This window comes from Pinus tabuliformis, chromosome 5_2 (genome assembly GCF_031772625.1).
Source record: "Pinus tabuliformis cultivar Carrire ecotype Pingquan chromosome 5_2, CPIR1, whole genome shotgun sequence".
Taxonomy (NCBI): domain Eukaryota; kingdom Viridiplantae; phylum Streptophyta; class Pinopsida; order Pinales; family Pinaceae; genus Pinus; species Pinus tabuliformis.
The window spans coordinates 514067216-514087397 of record NC_142306.1 but is presented as its reverse complement, the minus strand read 5'-3'; the positions used below and the strand labels follow the sequence as shown (position 1 = coordinate 514087397).

The window sequence follows — 20182 nt, the reverse complement described above, 5'->3', positions numbered from 1 at the left end:
TTTGGACTGTCGTTCGGACAGTCGTTCGAGAGGTCGTTCAGAAAAGTCATTCAGGAAGGTCGTTCAGGCAAGTCGTTCAGAAAGAACTCGGGCGAGGTTGTTCGAGCGACCCGGGCGAGGTCGTGTGGCGACTCGGGTGAGGTTGTTTGGACGACCCGGGTGAAGTCATGTGGCGACCTGGGTGAGGTTGTTTGGGCGAATCGGGTGAGGTTGTTCGGACGAACCGGGTGAAGTCATGTGGCGACTTGGGTGAAGGCGTGTGGTGACTCGAGTGAATGTAGTTGGTTGAACGGGTAGACATGCAGACGGGTGGCCGGGCGAGGGCACGCCGTGTACGTCAGAACGAAGAATCATGCGGATGGGCGACTCGGGTAGGGCGTGTCGTGCATGACGAAACAGAGGAAACGGTGAAGTGTTCAGATTGTGAATGGAGGTGTGACTCGTGCGGAGGCACCTGTGTGTGGCGACTTGGTTATGACGAGACAGGCCCAAGTTGGGCAAACAACGCGATCGTGCAACGAGGTGAATGAAGGGTTGGTGAGTCATGTGGCGACTGTGCGGAGGCACCGACGAGCCGGGCAACCGAGTTTTCTGAAGCTTGAAAATTGGTTAAGTGAAAATTTGGGGTTTCCCAAGATTTAACTTGTACTTGTAAAAGAAGATTAAATATATTGATTCGGGCAAACTCATATTGCAGGGAGTTGCCCCTCCCTTTATATTGTTGTGCATTTCTCTTATATAATTCTGTTATGTGAATGTTATGTGCTTTCACTTGTATAAGGAACACATTAATAATACTTGGTTACAAAAATAAAACTAAGTATGGAATGTTAGGCGTAGTCTACAATCATAAGTATTGGTGAAAAGAAAACGATTGGTAGTGTCGCACCTTTCTATAAGTGGTTGAAATACTACCGTAGGTGTAGGCACGTGATAGGTGGTATCAGAGCTAGTGAATTGAATCATGGAGCTGATTCTACGAAGACCGAAGACTTGGCAGGGAGTTCAAGTTTTGCAGGTGACAGGTGGAATATCAAGGTGATTCAAGTGAATGGTGAAACAGATTTAGCAGAGGTGAAGCTTTGTGCTTGGACCAAGCTAAACGACAAGGCATGATAGGTTTAGAAGAATGCGAAGGGAAGCTCTTGCTTACCTTATACAGGTTGAAGTGGATAAAACAAGAGAACCCCCGGATTTGAGATAAGCTTGAAGTCTTGGAAAAGAATGTTGAAGACAAACTTCTTCAACTTGGTTGGACAATGGAGCAAGATGAAGTTGCAGATTGTTCTAACAAGGAAGAGGAAGTCGTGATGCTTGAGGATGTCGCAGACGTGACAACGATGGAGGATGAACTTGAGATTGATCAAGTTGGACTAGGATCGTGTAGTTTGTAGACATGGATGGATGAGGGTACTCACATGGAGGAGCCTCATGATGATGAAGTAATTATTGATACTTGTGTTTCACTTGAGCATTTGGTAGATGGGCCGTATGCAGGGAAGAGCAAAATCAGTTTGACGATGCAAGGGAGCATCTTAGCATGGATGTTTATGATGAGACCTTGTATGGAGAAGCAAGGATTGTTGACTGTTACAGGACTTGTTGGGGTTATTTGTGACCTTATGGCAGAAGGTACAAAGGCTCGTGATAAGGGAGGAACATGATGATCGTTGCGAATGATTGGGTCATGCTTTAGCCATATGGAGAATCGGCTAAGTGTCCGGCATGACTCATGAGCAGATTGAAAGGCACACACTCGGGGTATGATGATGCTTGGGTGGACTTCTCATGGCCAAGAACAAGAGCAACTCTTGGTGGAACCTTCAGTGGAGGATCCATGATGGAAGGGACTCGTGATGTGATGATGATGATATAGTTGGGTGACTGAGTTCACTAGACCGAAGATTGCAGACTTGGATGAGGATGACCGACTGTTGTGATGGGTCTACTTGGTTGGACAAGATGGACAACTTAGTCATGGACATCAATTTGGAGACATGGAGCATGGCAATCTTATGCAGGGACATGATGCAGGATCACTTGAAGAGGTGTCACTTATGGGCATCCAATGAGGAGTGCCAAGGCAGGGATGTTGTGCAGGTGGATTTGCTAGTGTGACATGGATATGTTTTACTTATGAGCGACGGAGAGGTTGTGCACTCTTGTACAACAAGGCCATGGACTTGGATGGAATTGTGAGCAGACTATGGAGCATTCCTACTACATGGAGAGCTGAGGCATCTTGCAGAGACCGTTGGGCCGAGACTTGTATGCTTGCTGAAATGTTGGTTGGAGATGACTCATGGAGCTCATGATGACATGAAGTTGTGACTTTTAGGGACTTCATATATGGTGGACTTGGAGGATCTGATGCATTGAGGAGCTGAAGTCAGAGACTTTGATGCAGGATGGGGTGCATACTTTCAAGTACATGTATGGGAATGGCTTGAAAGAGTGACTTGATGTGGAGGATTGATATGAGACACTTTGAAGTGATGGAGTTACAACGATGATGATGCCTTGGTGACAACACTTAGGCATGGGTTGAGCCGAGACTCAACCACTTTTGGCACATGGGAGCTGATTGATCTATGATCACAGGCAGCACATGGAGAGATGAGACAGACGTATACTTGTTTCTATGGTAGACTTGAGGGATGGCACATTATAGATATGATGGAGGTTGCTTCATAGACCTGGATGTGGCACATCAAGAGTCGGAGTTTTATGAGATGATCTCTTCACTTTGAGGAGATGGATGTTTTGCAGATGGATGATGATGTTGGGGTAGATGTGGCTGATTTCATGTGGCACATTAGTACCAGACATTATGGACAACATGTTACAGATGAGATGAGGGCTACTTCAGGGACCTGAGCATGGCTTACACTTATATGGAGATGGATTCTTGATCGATTCGAGGATGTGATAGGATATTCTGGGAAACAACTGATGGGGGACTGATCACCCGACTAGTTCAGACATGGGGGACGTTAGTGTACAGAGATTTGTTAGCATTGTGTTGGAGTATCATGGGAGCAGTTCACTTGAGGACGATACATCATGAGGTCGACATGATATGTTGCAGGAAGCTTGTAGCTTGAGATGGGGGGACCAGCCTTCCATGATGGGGAGGAACATGTGGAGATCGTGACAGGGTGGTTGATGATCATGGATTGAGATGACTTCCGATGTATGACATACCGATGGGGTGTATACCTTGTTATGGTGAACTTGGTGACAGATGGTTGTCGGGATAAGATATTGTTGAGGACAACAATGACTTCCAGTGGGGGAGGATGTTAAGACTTACGGTCCGCGTGACAGGTAGGGAAACTCCACCGTGCGAAGTGCGTGCAAAATATGAAACGAAACGAGCCAAGAAACGAGTTTATAAGGTGTTGGGATAGTTGAGGGGGCGGTCCCATGAGTTGGGCGGGCCGACCATCCTCTTGGGCGAAACAACACATGTTGAATGAGTTAGCCACCCGCACGTATATATTGGAGGTCATTTGGAGGCAAAGGACCATCATTCGATCAACACGAGTTCGAATAAGGAGTTTTGCAGTGCGTGGATGAGCCCACACGACGGGTGGAACTTAGGTGTAAACTCATTTAGAAAATTCGTTCAGATAGTCGTTCAGGAAAGTCATTCGGACAGTCGTTCGGGAAAATTGTTCGGACAGTCATTCGGGAAAGTTGTTCGGACAATTGTTCGGGAAAGTCGTTCGAACATTTGTTTGGGAAAGTCGTTCGGGAAAATCATTCGGATAGTCATCTGGGAAAGTCGTTCGGGAAGGTCATTCAGAAAATTCCTTCAGGAAAGTCGTTCAGGCAGAACTCGGGCGAGGTCGCTCGGGTAACCCAGGCAAGGTCGTGTGGTGACCTGGGTGAGGTCGTTCGGGCGACCCGGGCAAAGTCATGTGGCGACCCGGGTGAGGTCGTTCGGGCGAACTGGGTGAAGTCGTGTGGCGACTCAGGTGAAGGCATGTGGCGACTCGGGTGAACGGGTAGACGTTCGGAGGGGCGATCGAGCGAGGGCGTGCCGTGCATGCCGGAACGAAGAATCGTGTGGACGGGCGACCCGGGTAGGGCGCGCCGTGTACGGCGAAACGAAAGAAATGGTGAAGTGTTGAGATTGTGAACGAAGGTGTGACTCATGCGAAGGTGCCCATGTGTGGTGACTTGGTTATGACGAGACGCGCCCAAGTTGGGCAAACAACACGATCGTGCGACGAGGTGAACGAAGGGTTGGTGAGTTGTGCGGCGACCGTGCAGAGGCACTGATGAGCCAGGAAACTGAGTTTGCTGAAGCTTGAAAATTGGCTAAGTGTAAATTTGGGGTTTTCCAAGATTTAACTTGTACTTGTAAAATAAGATTAAATATATTGATTCGGGCATACTCATATTGCAGGGAGTTGCCCCTCCCTTTATACTGTTGTGCATTTCTCTTGTATAATGTTGTTATGTGAATGTTATGGGCTTTCACTTGTATAAAGGAACACATTAATAATACTTGGTAACGAAAATAAAACTAAGTATGGAATGTTAGGCATAGTCTACAATCGTAAGTATTGGTAAAAAGAAAACGATTGGTAGTGCCGCACCTCGCTATAAGCGGTTGAAAGACTACCGCAGGTGTAGGGGCGTGACAATATCTCTCTAGTAGAAATTACATGCTAAGAACTATCTACATTTAACTTCCAAAAAATATCTAGATGGAAAATCTAAATCCAATAATTATTTTATCACATCATGTACATGCTGCACCAAAAAGAGATAACTCAACTAACTCACATAAATAGCTCAATTCGGATAATTACATTTTTCTAACCATAGTTCCTTATTTTTTTAAATTCTAATTTTATTATTTAAAAACTTAATTTTATAATTTTAGAGGTGTCCATTTCGGCATATTAATGATATAGTAGAGATTGAGAATATTTCTAGTAATTACACATAGGAGGTTGATATTTATCTCAAAAGTAACTATTCTCTCTGTTTTTTAATTAAATTGATTAATTAAAAAAAAATGTGAAGAAATGAGTTATGGTTTTTTGAGCATGTGGTATTGATAATCCATAATATTGAAACTAAATCTTTATATAAATTAAAAATATCCATAATAAAATTAAGGTAAATCACATCTCCATGATTAAAAATCTTGCTATATTTTTTCAAATATATATATATATATATATATGTTTACCTTATATATTAAGTTATTTAATAACTAATAATAATTGAAAATAAAATTACACTTTAGTTAAATTCTACAAAAAATAAGTAAATTAAAAATAAAATATATTAATAAATAAATAAAAATAATACTTAAAAATTTATTCATTAGTAGAGCTCAGGCTTCTATGATCCATATCAAGTTTACAAAATATTTTTCGGCGAAGATCACATGAAACATCATTTGTCGACGCGTTTCGAACCAACCAGTGTGGTTCATCGTCAGGACAAGTCGAAGAAACAGATCCAGCCTAGCAAGTTAAATAGACAGAGCAGAACCTCCAATGGCTAAAAAGACCAACAACTACTTTGGACTGGGTACCGGGATCAAACCCCTTTTTAATAATTTAAGGAAAAAGTTACCCTAGGGGGACCAATCCCTTAAAATAAAATAAATAAAAATAATATTATGATAATAGTTAGTTAAAAATAATAAATAATTCAAATAATATGTAAAAAATTAATTATGATAATAGTTAGTTAAAATAAATAATTAAAAATTATATTTAAGGGAGAAAATTACCCTAGGGGGGCCAATCCCTTAAATAAATTAAATAAAAATAATTCTATGAATAAAATTATTAATAAATAATTATTAATTTAGTAAAAATTATTAATAAATAATTTTATGATGATAGTTGAAATGTTATGTAAATTAATAATTCATGATAATAGTTAGTTAAAATAATAATTAAAAATTATATTTAAGGAAGAAAAAAATAAAAAAATAAATAAAAATAAAAATTAAAAATAAAAATTAAAAATTACCCGGGGGACAATAAAATAAATAAAAATAATTTAATGATAATAGTTAGTTAAAAATTATTAATAAATAAATAAATAAAAGTTTTATGTTAAATAAATAATTAAAAATAGTAAGTTAAATTAGTATTAGAGGAATTAAAAAAAGGACTATAAAGATAAATACAAGAAAGAGAAGGTATGAATGAAAAATATTTTAAAAAGTCAACTTAAAAAAAAAATTTAAATTAAATTAATTAAATAAATAAATAATAAAAATAAAAATTAATAAAAAAATTAAAAAAAGCCGACTAGGTCGAGAGTGCTGGGACCCAACACCGACTGATTTTCCAGCCATCATCTCTATTGAGATTATTCGGCCTCTTTTCAATCTCCAGTGCCTCCCTAAATTTCCGATGATGGAAGTGTGAAACCTTAGCAATAACACTAGCTTCCTCAATACAAACATGATGATTGGTTTTCTCAGCATGCTCAGCTAAAGCGGAAGACTTAGTTCGCCTATGCTTAAGGTCTGCAACATGCTCACTAATCCTCTGATTAATGGAGCGACCAGTTTCCCAATGTAGGGGGTCCAACGGGAACAGGGGATCAAGTACACACCTTTCATATTTTTAGGGTCGATAGGATCCTTCGCTGATCAGAGGGATCCTTCGCTATTTGCATGTCCCTCCAATCAGCGAAGGATCCTATCAACCCTAAAGATATGAAAGGTGCGTACTTGATCCCCTGTTCCTGTGGGACCCCCTACATTGGGGAAACTGGTCACTCCATTAATCAAAGGATTAGTGAGCATGCTGCAGACCTTAAGCATAGGCGAACTAAGTCTTCCGCTTTAGCTGAGCATGCTGAGAAAACCAATCATCATGTTTGTATTGAGGAAGCTAGTGTTATTGCTAAGGTTTCGCACTTCCATCATCGGAAATTTAGGGAGGCACTGGAGATTGAAAAGAGGTCGAATAATCTCAATAGAGATGATGGCTGGAAAATCAGTCGGTGTTGGGTCCGAGCACTCTCGACCTAGTTGCTTTTTATTTTTTTTTATTATTTATTTATTTATTTAATTTGTTTTTTTTTTTTTTTTAAGTTGACTTTTTAAAATATTTTTCATTCATACCTTCTCTTTCTTGTATTTATCTTTATAGTCCTGTTTTTAATTCCTCTAATACTAATTTAACTTACTATTTTTAATTATTTATTTAACATAAAACTTTTATTTATTTATTAATAATTTTTAACTAACTATTATCATTAAATTATTTTTATTTATTTTATTGCTCCCCTAGGTTAATTTTTAATTTTAATTTTTATTTATTTATTTTTTTCTTCCTTAAATATAATTTTTAATTATTTATTTTAACTAACTATTATGATGAATTATTAATTTACATAACATTTCAACTATCATTATAAAATTATTTATTAATAATTTTTACTAAATTAATAATTATTTATTAATAATTTTATTCATAAAATTATTTTTATTTAATTTATTTTAGAGATTTGTCCCCTAGGGCAATTTTCTCCCTTAAATATAATTTTTAATTATTTATTTTAACTAACTATTATCATAATTAATTTTTTACATATTACTTGAATTATTTATTATTTTTAACTAACTATTATCATAATATTATTTTTATTTATTTTATTTTAAGGGATTGGTCCCCTAGGGTAACTTTTTCCTTAAATTATTAAAAAAGGGGTTTGATCCCGGTACCCAGTCCAAAGTAGTTGTTGGTCTTTTCAGCCGTTGGAGGCTCTGCTCTATCTATTTAACTTGCTAAGCTGGATCTGTTTCTTCAATTTGGCCTGACAATGAACCACACTGGTTGGTTCGAAACGCGTCGACAAATGATGTTTCATGTGATCTTTGCCAAAAAATCTTTTGTAAATTTATTCATATTTAAAAGCCATTTAATTTTTATAATTACACTATTATATATATTTGAATTGGTTTTAAACAATTTATTAAGATATCAATTACATAATAATAATAATAATAATTAAATGATTAAATTAAGACTTTACCATTTTTCACCATTAATACTTCCCCTTTGTTTTCCGTTTAACCATAAGTTCGCATAAATCTTCTCCAAAGGGCCAATAGTTGTTTTATCGTGTGTTATTCCAACCCAAATCTCATTTCCTGGTGCACAAAAAATAAAAACAAGCTAATAAAACCCTATTGACCTGAAATCTAATACACGTTTAAATCAAAATACACAGTAAAGTCACACGTTGTATTCAGCGGGAGGGTGTGATAATATCGGTGACCGAGTGACGATGGGATCTATTTAGCTTCGAGATTCTGGCTCTCCAATTCAAGTTGAGGGTTCGGAGTGCCCATTGGGCTTGGCATGGAGGATCCTCGTGGGGCCACATTAGTGACCTTACTGTCCGGTCGAATGGCCAAATAAAGTATCCCAACAATATATAAAGCCATTAGTGGAAATACCAGTATTGCTATAAATACCGAAGCTGCCTTGGGCAGACTATTATGTACCAACCAGGTTCCAAATCCTGTGGTTAAGTAGTAGATGTTTATAACTATCATAGCGGATCCTATCAGCCAGGCAATAACCATCGTCTGCAACACCAGAAAATGTAAGCTATTTTTATGATAATTTTTTCAAAATGACTAAGTAGCATAAAAATAAGGTTAACTGTAAACCGATAGCACTTGCTTACTCCAATTGAGTTCTTGTGAGGTCCCATCTTTATCTTACTGCTCGTAAACTTCAACAAAGGTATTAAAGCAAATGGCAATTCAAATGATAATATCATCTGCACGAAAAAAACATGGTAAGCAGAGGCATCATATTGCTAAAAGAGGCTAAAGATTTAGGTATGAATTGTAGAGATTCCAAGTCATATTTTAGAAAATGTTCTATCAAAAGCATACCGAGGCAATAATAATAAGTTTCCCAGAACCAGAAGAGCCAAAAATCACTGAAACTATCAAGCTTGGGATGACGGCAACGCCCCCTGTGACAAGATTACGAATCCAAGTCTTCACCTTCATATTCAAAAATCCCTGCGCACAAAATACTCATCGCACTTGTATGTCATTCTATAATCTATGGTAGGAATATTATAAAATTCAGGCAAGAAAGATGCAATGACCTTGTTCTTTCATCTTGCAATAAAAGATATTAATTAACAATGCATTGCACCTGCATGACATACTGCCCAGCAAATGTTCCTGTGATTGTTGAGCTTTGCCCACACGCCAACAGTGAAATTGCATAAACCGTTGAGCTCCAGCTCCCTAGAACATGCTGCAGAACGACAATATATGATTTGTAAGTTACATATTTTGGAACCCTAACCCCATCATGGTTTATTAATCCTCTCCATGCATAGGGTTAGGGTTATTTCCCAGTCCACAATTAAGTTAGTAAATGTAGCGTATAATTTAGTTAGTAAATGTGATGGATATATAGATTCTCTATATTTTTAAATTTTTATATACTAAACACTAATCTGCTAAGAAAATAAAAAAAATTATCTTATATCAACCATTACTACAATAATTATAGTACTATATATTATGTACTTTTACTTTTAAAATCTAACCTATCAACTAAAATAAAAAAGTATGTATGACTAGCATAATTTCTCCAATATTTTATGTTTGTTGGAATTTAATTCCAACTGCAACAGAAACAACTGGACAGAAATTTGATTTGTTGTAGATATTCCAGACTGTTGGATACCTCAAAGTCATGCTTGATATTTTCCACATTTATGTGCATTAAATTTTCAGCATTAAATTCCCTTGCAACATCCGACTTCATTTCTTCAAAAAGTATCACCGCTTGCTGCATTCAATACGCAGATAAGCTTTAGAAGATATTTTTATTATCTTATTGTTTAAAGTCAAATATGTTTTAACATATAAATGTAATGAACAACAGTTCTGTTTTAAGTTAGAAGAATGATAGTCTTTTTTGTAATGCACAACAGTGCTGAAACTGTAATTTTCTGAGATAGTGAAAAATCAGTTTGTGGAACTGAAGCATTCCTGCTATAATCCTTCTATCAAGAGGAAAATGCTCTTCAGCATAATCTTTTGTGAAAATCCCTCTATGTGAGGAAGACGAATTTGTATAAGTTGGTTTACTGTTTATAAATAGAAGTTTTATTTGCACGTTGCTGTTACACCGTAACCAGAAAATAGTCTTGACGTCAAAACAAAGTGTTGCTGATACACGAGTTTCAGCATTGTTGAAACACCGTTGCTGATACACTGCAAACAGCAACTGACGAAACTGCGTTGCTGAAACACCGTATTCCGCAAACGATTTTTATTTCCGCTGTGTTAAAACAGAGTATTGTTCTGTTTTTTCAGTTTTGTTTAGAATTATCAGAAATTCCAACATGGTATCAAAGCTGGTCTAGGCACTCGGTGAGTCAAAAACAGAGTTTGTTTTTCACTGTAGGAGCTATAAGAAGCTTATTGAGCATATTTTCTCCAGGAGAGAAAGTTTTTGCTTGTTTTTATTCATACAGTCAGTATCTCTTCTTTATCTATATAAGTTAAGATGGCAGACGCTGGAACAAGTTTGACAAATTCCCAACTGCCACAGTTTAATGGGAAAAATCACAATTATTGGTCCATAACAATGAAAGCATTGTTTGCTTCTCAAGGAATATGGGAGCTGGTTGAAACTGGCTATGCTGAACCTACAAATGCAACAGCGTTGGCTGCTTTGACAGTAGCAGAAAGAGACCTGTTGAAGAGTGACCTGAAGAAAGATGTCAAAGCTCCCTTTTTTCTCTTCCAATCAGTACATGAAAGTATTTTTCTACGGATTGTAGTAGCAACAAAATCCAAGGAGGCATGGGATATTCTCAAAACTGCCTATCAAGGCATGGAGAAGGTGAAGACTGCAAAGTTGCAGATGTTGATGAGAGACTTTGAAACACTCAACATGAAGGAATCTGATACAATAGATTCATTCTTCACTCAGGTTATTGGGTTGATAACCCAGATAAGAACTCATGGTGAGATTCTTGAAGACATAAGGATTGTAGAGAAGATCTTGAGAATTTTACCCTCAAGGTTTGAATCTATTGTGGTAGCAATAGAAGAAACAAAGGATCTCTCACAGTTCACAGTAGATGAACTGAGTGCTTCTCTTATGTCTCATGAACACAGACTGAGTAGAGAAATAGACTCCTCCTTTGAGCAAGCATTCAAGACACAGATGTCTTTTGGCCAAGGAAAAGGTCGAGGCAGGGCAAATAACAGAGGTTGTGGAAGAAGCCAAAACAAAGGCAGAAATAATCCTGCAAGCACAAGCAGAAGGAGCTACAATCATAACCAAAATGAAGGTTCAAGCAAACAACAAGCTCATGGACAAAGGTATGAAAAATCCCAAGTCCAATGTCATTATTGTAAGAAATATGGGCACTACGCCAATGAATGTAGGAAAAAACAAAATGACATGAATAGTAGGCAGAATGCTAATTTTGCAAATGAAGAAGATAAGAATCCCAAAATTGTGCTGTTAGCATGTAACATTGCACAAGACAAACAAGAAGATTTTTGGTTCTTAGACTCAGGTTGTAGTAATTACATGACTGGAAATATTGAAATGTTTGCCAATCTGGATGAAAATGTGAAATCTGAGGTAATAACAGGAACTGATAGTAAGATATCTGTCAAGGGTAAGGGCAGAGTCAGTATCCGAGCAAGAAATGGAGAACATATGATTGTGTCAGAGGTATACTATGTACTTGTTCTGAAATGTAATCTTTTGAGCATTGGACAGCTCATTAACAAAGGTTACAATGTGTTCTTCAAAGATGATATGTGTACAATCAGAGACATACCTCCAAGTAAGAAGATCATTGCACAAGTGCAGATGACCAGCAATAGAATGTTTCCTCTCAAACTCAGGGCAGATTTGAAGAAGGAAGAAGTATTGCAGCTGTAACACAAGAAGTCTTTCAGGAACAAGTGAAATATGAGAATTGGTTGTGGCACTTGAGATTTGGACATCTCAATTTTGGAGGCTTGAATCTGTCGCACAGAAAGGGAATGGTAAAGGGATTGCCATTGATCGAGAAACCAGACAGCCTTTGTGAAGGCTGCATCTTGGGCAAGCAACACAAAGAAAGCTTTCTAGCAAAAAAGAGTATAATGGTAAAAGCACCCTTGGAAATCGTTCACTCTGATGTGTGTGGACCGATGCAAATACCATCATTTGCCGGAAATAAATATGTTTTAACTTTCATTGATGATTACACCAGAAAGACATGGGTGTATATGCTGAAACAGAAGAGTGAAGTGTTTGAGAAATTCCGTCACTTCAAAACTCTTGTTGAGAAGCAGTGTGGGCATTATATCAAAGTGCTCAAAACAGATAGAGGATGAGAGTACATCTCCAAAGACTTTTTGCATTTTTGCAGAGAGAATGGCATACAAAAGCAGTTCACCACGAGGTATACACCTCAGCAAAACGGTATTGCCGAAAGGAAGAATAGGACCATTCTTGACATGGTTAGAAGAACGCTGAAAGCAAAACACTTGCTGCATGAGTATTGGGTAGAAGCTGTCATTTGCGCAGTTTATATCTTGAATAGATGCCCAACTAAAGCTGTCATGAAAAAAATACCACAAGAAGCATGGAGTGATCAAAAACAAACTGTCACTCACATGAGAGTATTCGGTTGTGTAGCATATGCACATGTACCGGATCAACTAAGGAAGAAGCTTGACAGTAAAGGGGAGAATTGTGTCTTTATTGGCTATTGTGAAGAGTCAAAAGCATACAAACTCTATAACCCATCCACCAAGAAATCAATAGTAAGCAGAGATGTGTAGTTCATTGAAGATGAAGCTTGGGATGGAAGCTTAGAGAAGACAGTGAATGTAAAGACAATTGTGTCTCACGAAGAAGAAGAGGAAGGGACAGCAGCAAATAATCCTTCCTTGGTGGCTCCTCCTCCACCACAACAAGTACAACAAACCACACCACAAGCTGGAATTCAAATAGCCTTGAGAAGTCAAGGAAGTGCTTCTACAAGCAAACCACAGGGATCAGAAATACCCTCAAGTTCGAATGGAACTCCAAGCACACCAAGAAGACTAAGATTCAGAAATCTGAATGAGATTTATGAATAAGGAGAGGTAAGTAACAATATCGGTCTGAATTCATTATTCACTTTGTATTGTCATGTTGATGACCCAGTTCATTTTGAAGATGCTGTAAATGAAGATAAATGGATTGAAGCAATGAATGAAGAAATTGGTGCAATTGAGAAGAGTAAAACATGGGAGTTAGTGGACCTCCATGAAGGCAAAGATGCCATTGGAGTTAAGTGGGTCTATAAGACCAAAAGCAATGCTGAAGGCAAGATTGACAGGCACAAAGCAAGACTTGTTGTGAAAGGCTACAAGCAGCAACAAGGCAAAAACTATGATGAAACCTTTGCACCAGTAGCAAGGATGGAAACAGTCAGAACAGTGTTGTCTATTGCAGCACAACACAAATGGAAGATTTTTCAGATGGATGTTAAATATGCATTCCTGAATGGAGTGTTAAAAGAAGAGGTTTATGTTGAACAACCTCCAGGCTATGAAGTTGAAGGCCAAGAGCATAAAGTCTGCAAACTGAAGAAGGCTCTTTATGGGCTGAAGCAAGCTCCAAGAGCATGGTACAGCAGAATAGATGCTTATCTGATTGATAATTGGTTTGATAAGTGTGATGGTGAACCCACACTCTACATAAAGGAGAATGACAGTAAGATACTTATTGTTCTTTTATATGTAGATGATTTGATTTTTACTAGCAATGATGCTTCTCTCATTGTTGATTTTAAAGCAGTCATGAAAAGTCAATTTGAAATGACTGACTTGGGCTTCTTAAGATATTTTCTTGGAATTGAAGTAGACCAATGTGAAAATGGTGTTTTCATTTCTCAAGTTAAATATGTAGAAGCAGTGTTGAAGAGATTTAACATGCAGAACAACAAGGTAGTTGTGACTCCAATTGTAATGGGGTTGAAATTGAACAAAGAAGACAACAGCAAGGATTTTGATCCAAAACTGTACAAGAGCATAGTTGGCAGCCTTATGTACTTGACTGCAAATAGGCCGGACATTATGCACGCTGTGAGTTTAATCTCCAGATTTATGGAAAGATCGAAAGAGACTCATTAGCAGGCAGCCAAGAGGATTCTAAGGTATGTGAATGGAACGAAGGGGTTTGGTATTTTATACTCCTCTTCTGAAAGTTTCATGTTGACAGGTTACACTGACAGTGATTGGGCTGGAAGTGTTGATGATAGGAAAAGCACATCGGGATATGTGTTTTATATGGGTTCGGGAGCCATCTCATGGGCTTCCAAGAAGCAACCAGTTGTGTCTTTGTCAAAAGCAGAGGCAGAGTATGTGGCAGCAACAGCAGCAGCATGCCAAGCAGTGTGGCTGAGAAGAGTTCTCAGAGATTTGTGTCATGAACAAGAAAGGGGCACAATCATTTACTGTGACAATAGCTCAGCAATAGCATTGTCTAAAAACTATGTTTTTCATAAAAGGACAAAGCACATAGACACCAAATTTCACTTCGTACGTGAATTGGTTAACGATGGTGAGATTGTTTTGCAGCACTGCAGAACAAAGTATCAGTTCGCTGACATCTTGACAAAACCATTGGGAAAGAAAAGTTTTGATCATTTCAGGAAATGCCTGGGTATACAAAAAAACCCAACAGTTGAAATTAAGAGGGAGTGTTGGAATTTAATTCCAACTGCAACATAAACAGCTAGACAAAAATCTGATTTGTTGTAGATATTCCAGACTGTTGGATGCCTCAAAGTCGTGCTTGATATTTTCTACATTTATGTGCATTAAATTTTCAGCATTAAATTCCCCTGCAACAACCGACTTCATTTCTTCAAAAGGCATCACCGCTTGCTGCATTCAATACGCAGATAAGCTTTAGAAGATATTTTTATTATCTTATTATTTAAAGTCAAATATGTTTTAACATATAAATATAATGAACAACAGTTCTGTTTTAAGTTAGAAGAATGATAGAGAGTCTTTTTTGTAACGCACAACAGTGCTGAAACTATAATTTTCTGAGATAGTGAAAAATCGGTTTGTGTAACTGAAACGTTCCTGCTGTAATCCCTCTATCAAGAAGAAGATGCTCTTCAGCATAATCTTTTGTGAAAATCCCTCTATGTGAGGAAGACGAATTTGTATCAGTTAGTTTACTGTTTATAAATAGAAGTTTTATTTGCATGTTGCTGTTACACCATAACCAGAAAATAGTCTTGACATCAAAACAGAGTGTTGCTGATACACGAGTTTCAGCGTTGCTGAAACACCGTCGCTGATACACTGCAAATAGCAACTGACGAAACTGCGTTGCTGAAACACCAGTTTCAGCGTTGCTGAAACACCGTATTCCAAACGAATTTTATTTCCGCTATGTTAAAACAGAGTATTGTTCTGTTTTTTCAGTTTTGTTTAGAATTATCAAAAATTCCAACAATGTTCAACATCACTGTATGAATCTATTTGCCTGCAATATTATCTTATTGCTTGAAATGCTAGGAAAAAATGAAGGAGCAGAATGAAAACCACAATCACAAACTAGACGTGATGTTCTTTGGGGATTTGAGTGTTAACTTACTTCTAATAGAAAAGATGATTTAGTGAGGTCCAAGTTGCTACAATAATTCGAATCCTGTGGAGATAGATTCGGTGAAGAGCATACCGCCCCGCTCACACATATAATAGCGACATTGATCACGAATACGATCAATAGAGCAATTCCAGTTTCTATGAGGAAATATTTGCGCGCTAACTGTACCAAAGACATCATGCCAAATCATTTCATGCTTCTTTGATTTCATAACTATTTCTGTTTTCGGAAGAATTCACTCAACAGTACTTCTTTGATTTCATAACTATTTCTGTTTTCGGAAGAATTTACTCAACAGTACTTACATTAATTGCAGAAACAGAATGTGTTACTTTCCGCCAGAGAACCAAGGCAGAGTGACAGATAAGGCGAAAAAGATTAGAAAAAGTTTTATATAAATCTTTAAGGTTATAAGAAATGAAAATTTCTATATTTATTATTATTATTAATATTTTATATAAATCTCTAAGAAAGCAAAATTTATATGTTATTATTATTATTATCTAGTTTTAAGATCACAGTTAAGTTAGATATCATATTGGTGTATAAGATTTTTTGTTTTATCTGGACGGAGTGATTTGACTGTTAAGTTTATTAAAACATACATACTCTACCTTTCTGGTTTTGAACTGTGACTTTTTAAGAAATAAAATCTTTTAAACTAGTGTAAAATAAACATTTTCTTGAAAACAATGACAAAAGTTAAAAACAAGTTAAAAAAGAGTGACAATTTACGGCATAATCATAGCTCCAATAAGAGAGATGGCAAGGGCAGTTTCTCCTTGTCCTTTTAACTGAGGTACAAAGAGTCCTTTCAGGACCTCTTTGGCTTTAGGTTTTGCATATGCCAACTCTCCAATGTAACAGTCAAACATCAAAAATAGAAGAAGCGCAACGAACAACTCCAATTTTCTGATCTGAAATACCACGAATTATAAGATATATTCAATATAAAACACAAGCCAAAGATTAAAAGGGTAAGAAAATTGACAATGTAAGTAAAAGTTATGAAATATTATATGGATTGACGAGAATATAATTAGGTGGAAGAAATAAAGCACCCCATATCTCTGCATTGCGAGAAGAATAAGTGTGCTGACTCCAGTTAGGATAACACCGACCCATACAGGTATATGGAACAACATATTAAGAGCAGATGCACTTCCTATCACTGTCATGAATACACTGAAGCAGAAACAGTCAATTACTATTCTAACAAGATGAATACATTTTAAACTGATACATCAAAACAAGTATTTATATTATTCATATAAAACGATAACCTTCGGGAATATCTGCTGCTATTACAGCCCCTTCTGCTAGCAACCATAAGATGAAATTTATTTTCTTTGGGTACTCTTCTCTGAAATGTTCTGCAAGATGCTTGCCTAGTAAAAGTCCCAACAAATTCATGAGTGAGCATTGTACTTTACTAAAATACCCCGTTCATATAATTACCATAATTTTTAGAAATATGAAACTCACCTGTGGTGACTCCTAAACTCGCTGCAAGGGACTGAACAATAAAAGCAAAGATTGATGCCACAAGAATGATCCATAGTAGCTGCAAAGTACAATATGTCATGTTAAAAAAGAATATAGTAATTTGGAACTTGATAGCATAAGTGTAACATCTTAAAAAAAAAAAATTATTATGATAGATTCTTGATTTCAATGACGAAATTATTGGCAATACCTCATACTTGTACTGGGCTCCTGACTGCAAATCAGTTTCCACTGAGACACATTGTCATAACAATTTATTTAGGAAAATTCGATATGAATATATAGATAAAAGTTATGAGACACCTCAATGAATAATAATTTATATCAGTCCTTGTTCATCAAGAGAGACATGAGATAATTTAATTTATCGAAAAAGATGGAAGACAAAGTAAAATTTACATACAATTTCCAGGATCAAGGTACGCTACGCACACCATAAATCCAGGTCCAACATAAGCTGCAAATTTCCTCCATCCTGCCTTCTGTAATATTTGACAGACACGTTAGAAGGGAAAAATAACCCGCTTTCCTTCTGCCTTCATGGCATTTACTTGATACTTGTAATGCAGGTTATACTTAGAAAAATAACTTGAAGTTTAACGAATTATCATTCGGCAAAATTCAATCTAAGAAAACCAACGCTGGTGGAAACTATCACGTCAATGGTTGCACATAACTCTAAAGTGCATGATGGAAGGAACGCGTGCCATCTGGAGGGTTGAGTAAACCAGGGTTGATTTTTTTAGCTTCTTCTCCGACTTAGAGGAATTCATAGTTGTTTCTAACCAGCATATTGTTCCTTGAAAAAATGAACTATTTTGTCAATGTTTCTAACCAGCATATAGACAATTATCAGTAATTATATATATTGATAATCAAATGAATAGAAGATATCATTTTATCATAATTAGTATCATCGATATTTTAAAGAAATCAAATTAACTGGTTAACCACGACAACCACTTGATTATCGAATATCATTTGCCATCTTAAAGCCATATTAGATTTATGGAAATATAGAAATATGAAAATCATTTTTGAATCATGTTTACATCCATTACACTGAAACAAGAAACATTAACTTTTATATTATACCTTTAGTATATTAAAATGAAATAAGAAAGATTAATATTTATATAATAATATATTTTGAAGTCATTATAAATTTAGATATTAAATTGGTGTATGGGATTTTTTCATTAAAATAAAACTAATTATTTTCAAAAATTTGGTATATATAATCAATTTCTCTATGATTTTTTTTATAATCTATTTTTTTTTATGACTTTTTAATAACGAAAAACATGTCTTTAACCATTATATTTAGAAATATCTAATCATTAAATATTTCTATAATTTTAACTAAATTCTAAATGTAAAATTGTTCATGAAATAATAAATTTTCATTCTTTAAATACAACAGGCAACTCCTTCACAAACTTATACAACTACAACGATCAAATTATACAAACGGCAATACTCAAAACTAACCAATACAAACAAAATTAACCAACAAAAACTATCACCCATATCAATCATAAACATCTCACAGTTAGGCTACGTTTTAAATCCACAAAATGATACACAAAATATTCTAATGATGAACGTTATCACCTGCCTACACCACCACCACTGATATTTGTAGAAAAGATTTCACCCCAAACAAGATTTTGAAACCACAATTAATTATCACTATCAATTAACTTCCGTTTGTGATACGAACACCAAATTTGGATGTATTAAAAATAGAAAAAGAGTGGTGTAAATTAACTTCCGTTTGTGATACGAACACCAAATTTGGATGTATTAAAAATAGAAAAAGAGTGGTGTAACAAGGCTATAAAGTTTGGGAAATAGTGCAAATTTAGGTATCACTTTTATTAAAATTTAGCAAAAAATTTAATAAATTTAGATTATAGTCGTTAAATTTTGGGTCTTAGATTGTATTAAAAATAGAAAAAGAGTGGTGTATCAAGGCTATAAAGTTTGGGAAATAGTGGAAATTTAGGTATATTTTTATTAATATTTAGCAAAAAAAAATAGTAAATTTATATTATAGTCGTTAAATTTTTAGTTTTAGATTTTATTATTATTATTATTAAAAAACAATGTAAACACTATTTTAATCTGATTTATAAAAAAAACAGCAGAATCCAATAAAAAATAACTTTCCAAAAAGATTTCTAGCGTCTGTAAAGAACGCCTAAATACTCACGATAACGATAACACCATCATTACACCATCATTGGGTCTATGTACTATGCGTATTCGTTAACAGAATATACCTCTTTTTGCAGCTTCAGGTCTGTAAAATCCTCGCCATTCATTGATATATCTTCCCCATGGCTTGATGCGCTCTTTATTTCTACTCGGCTGCTCACCCCAACCTCTTCTGATCTCACCACTGATAATTCAGCCATTACTTTTAACTCAATAAGGTGTCTCCAATTGCGTGGAAAAAGTCACTACATTTCCATCAGATTTGGGAGGCGAGTGAGAACGATGCCCGAAACTGAAAGCTCGTTTGCAGTCTTTATGCCTCGTTCCATTATTTATAAGTCTCCTCGCCAACTGGGCAACGGACTGAATCCAAGTTCAATGAATCCAAGTAGTGAACGACCAATCGTTCGCGGAGGCCATCGAGTTTTTATTTCAAAAGTTTAAGGTTTTGGGTTTAAAATGTTTTAAGCAAACCCCTAGTTTAAATGTAATTGTATCACCATAAAAAATAGTTAGAAAATTATGAAAAAAATGAATTCTAAACATAAAATTTGACTTGCTCCACAAATCAATTGACATAGAATAGATAAATATTAATTATTAGCTGATTACACTGCAGGCGTGCGAAAATCTCTATATAAAATATATGGAAGTGCTTTCGTAGAAATATAACAATTATGATAGCAGACATTTCGAATCGTCACTGCTCTGAATTTTACAATTGTTTTACAGAAACGTTACGACAGCCCCTCTCCTCCATTTCTGTCTTTGGAATACTCCCATATATTTTA

The 20182-nt window shown here is 36.1% G+C and overlaps 1 protein-coding gene across 1 annotated transcript; it reads right to left on the bottom strand.

Moving 5' to 3' along the window:
• Positions 1–8083: 8083 nt before the first annotated feature.
• LOC149159938 (metal transporter Nramp7.2-like) lies at positions 8084–19673 on the bottom strand. Its single transcript, XM_089433581.1, has 13 exons — positions 19457–19673; positions 17575–17653; positions 17362–17402; positions 17151–17229; positions 16949–17053; positions 16727–16836; positions 16398–16582; positions 15971–16037; positions 15654–15827; positions 9174–9278; positions 8903–9034; positions 8689–8784; positions 8084–8587 (listed from the first exon to the last, which is right to left on the bottom strand). The coding sequence occupies exons 1-13, from the start codon at positions 19589–19591 to the stop codon at positions 8291–8293; spliced, it is 1605 nt and encodes a 534-aa protein (XP_089289707.1). The 5' UTR covers positions 19592–19673; the 3' UTR covers positions 8084–8290.
• Between the last annotated feature and the right edge of the window lie 509 nt (positions 19674–20182).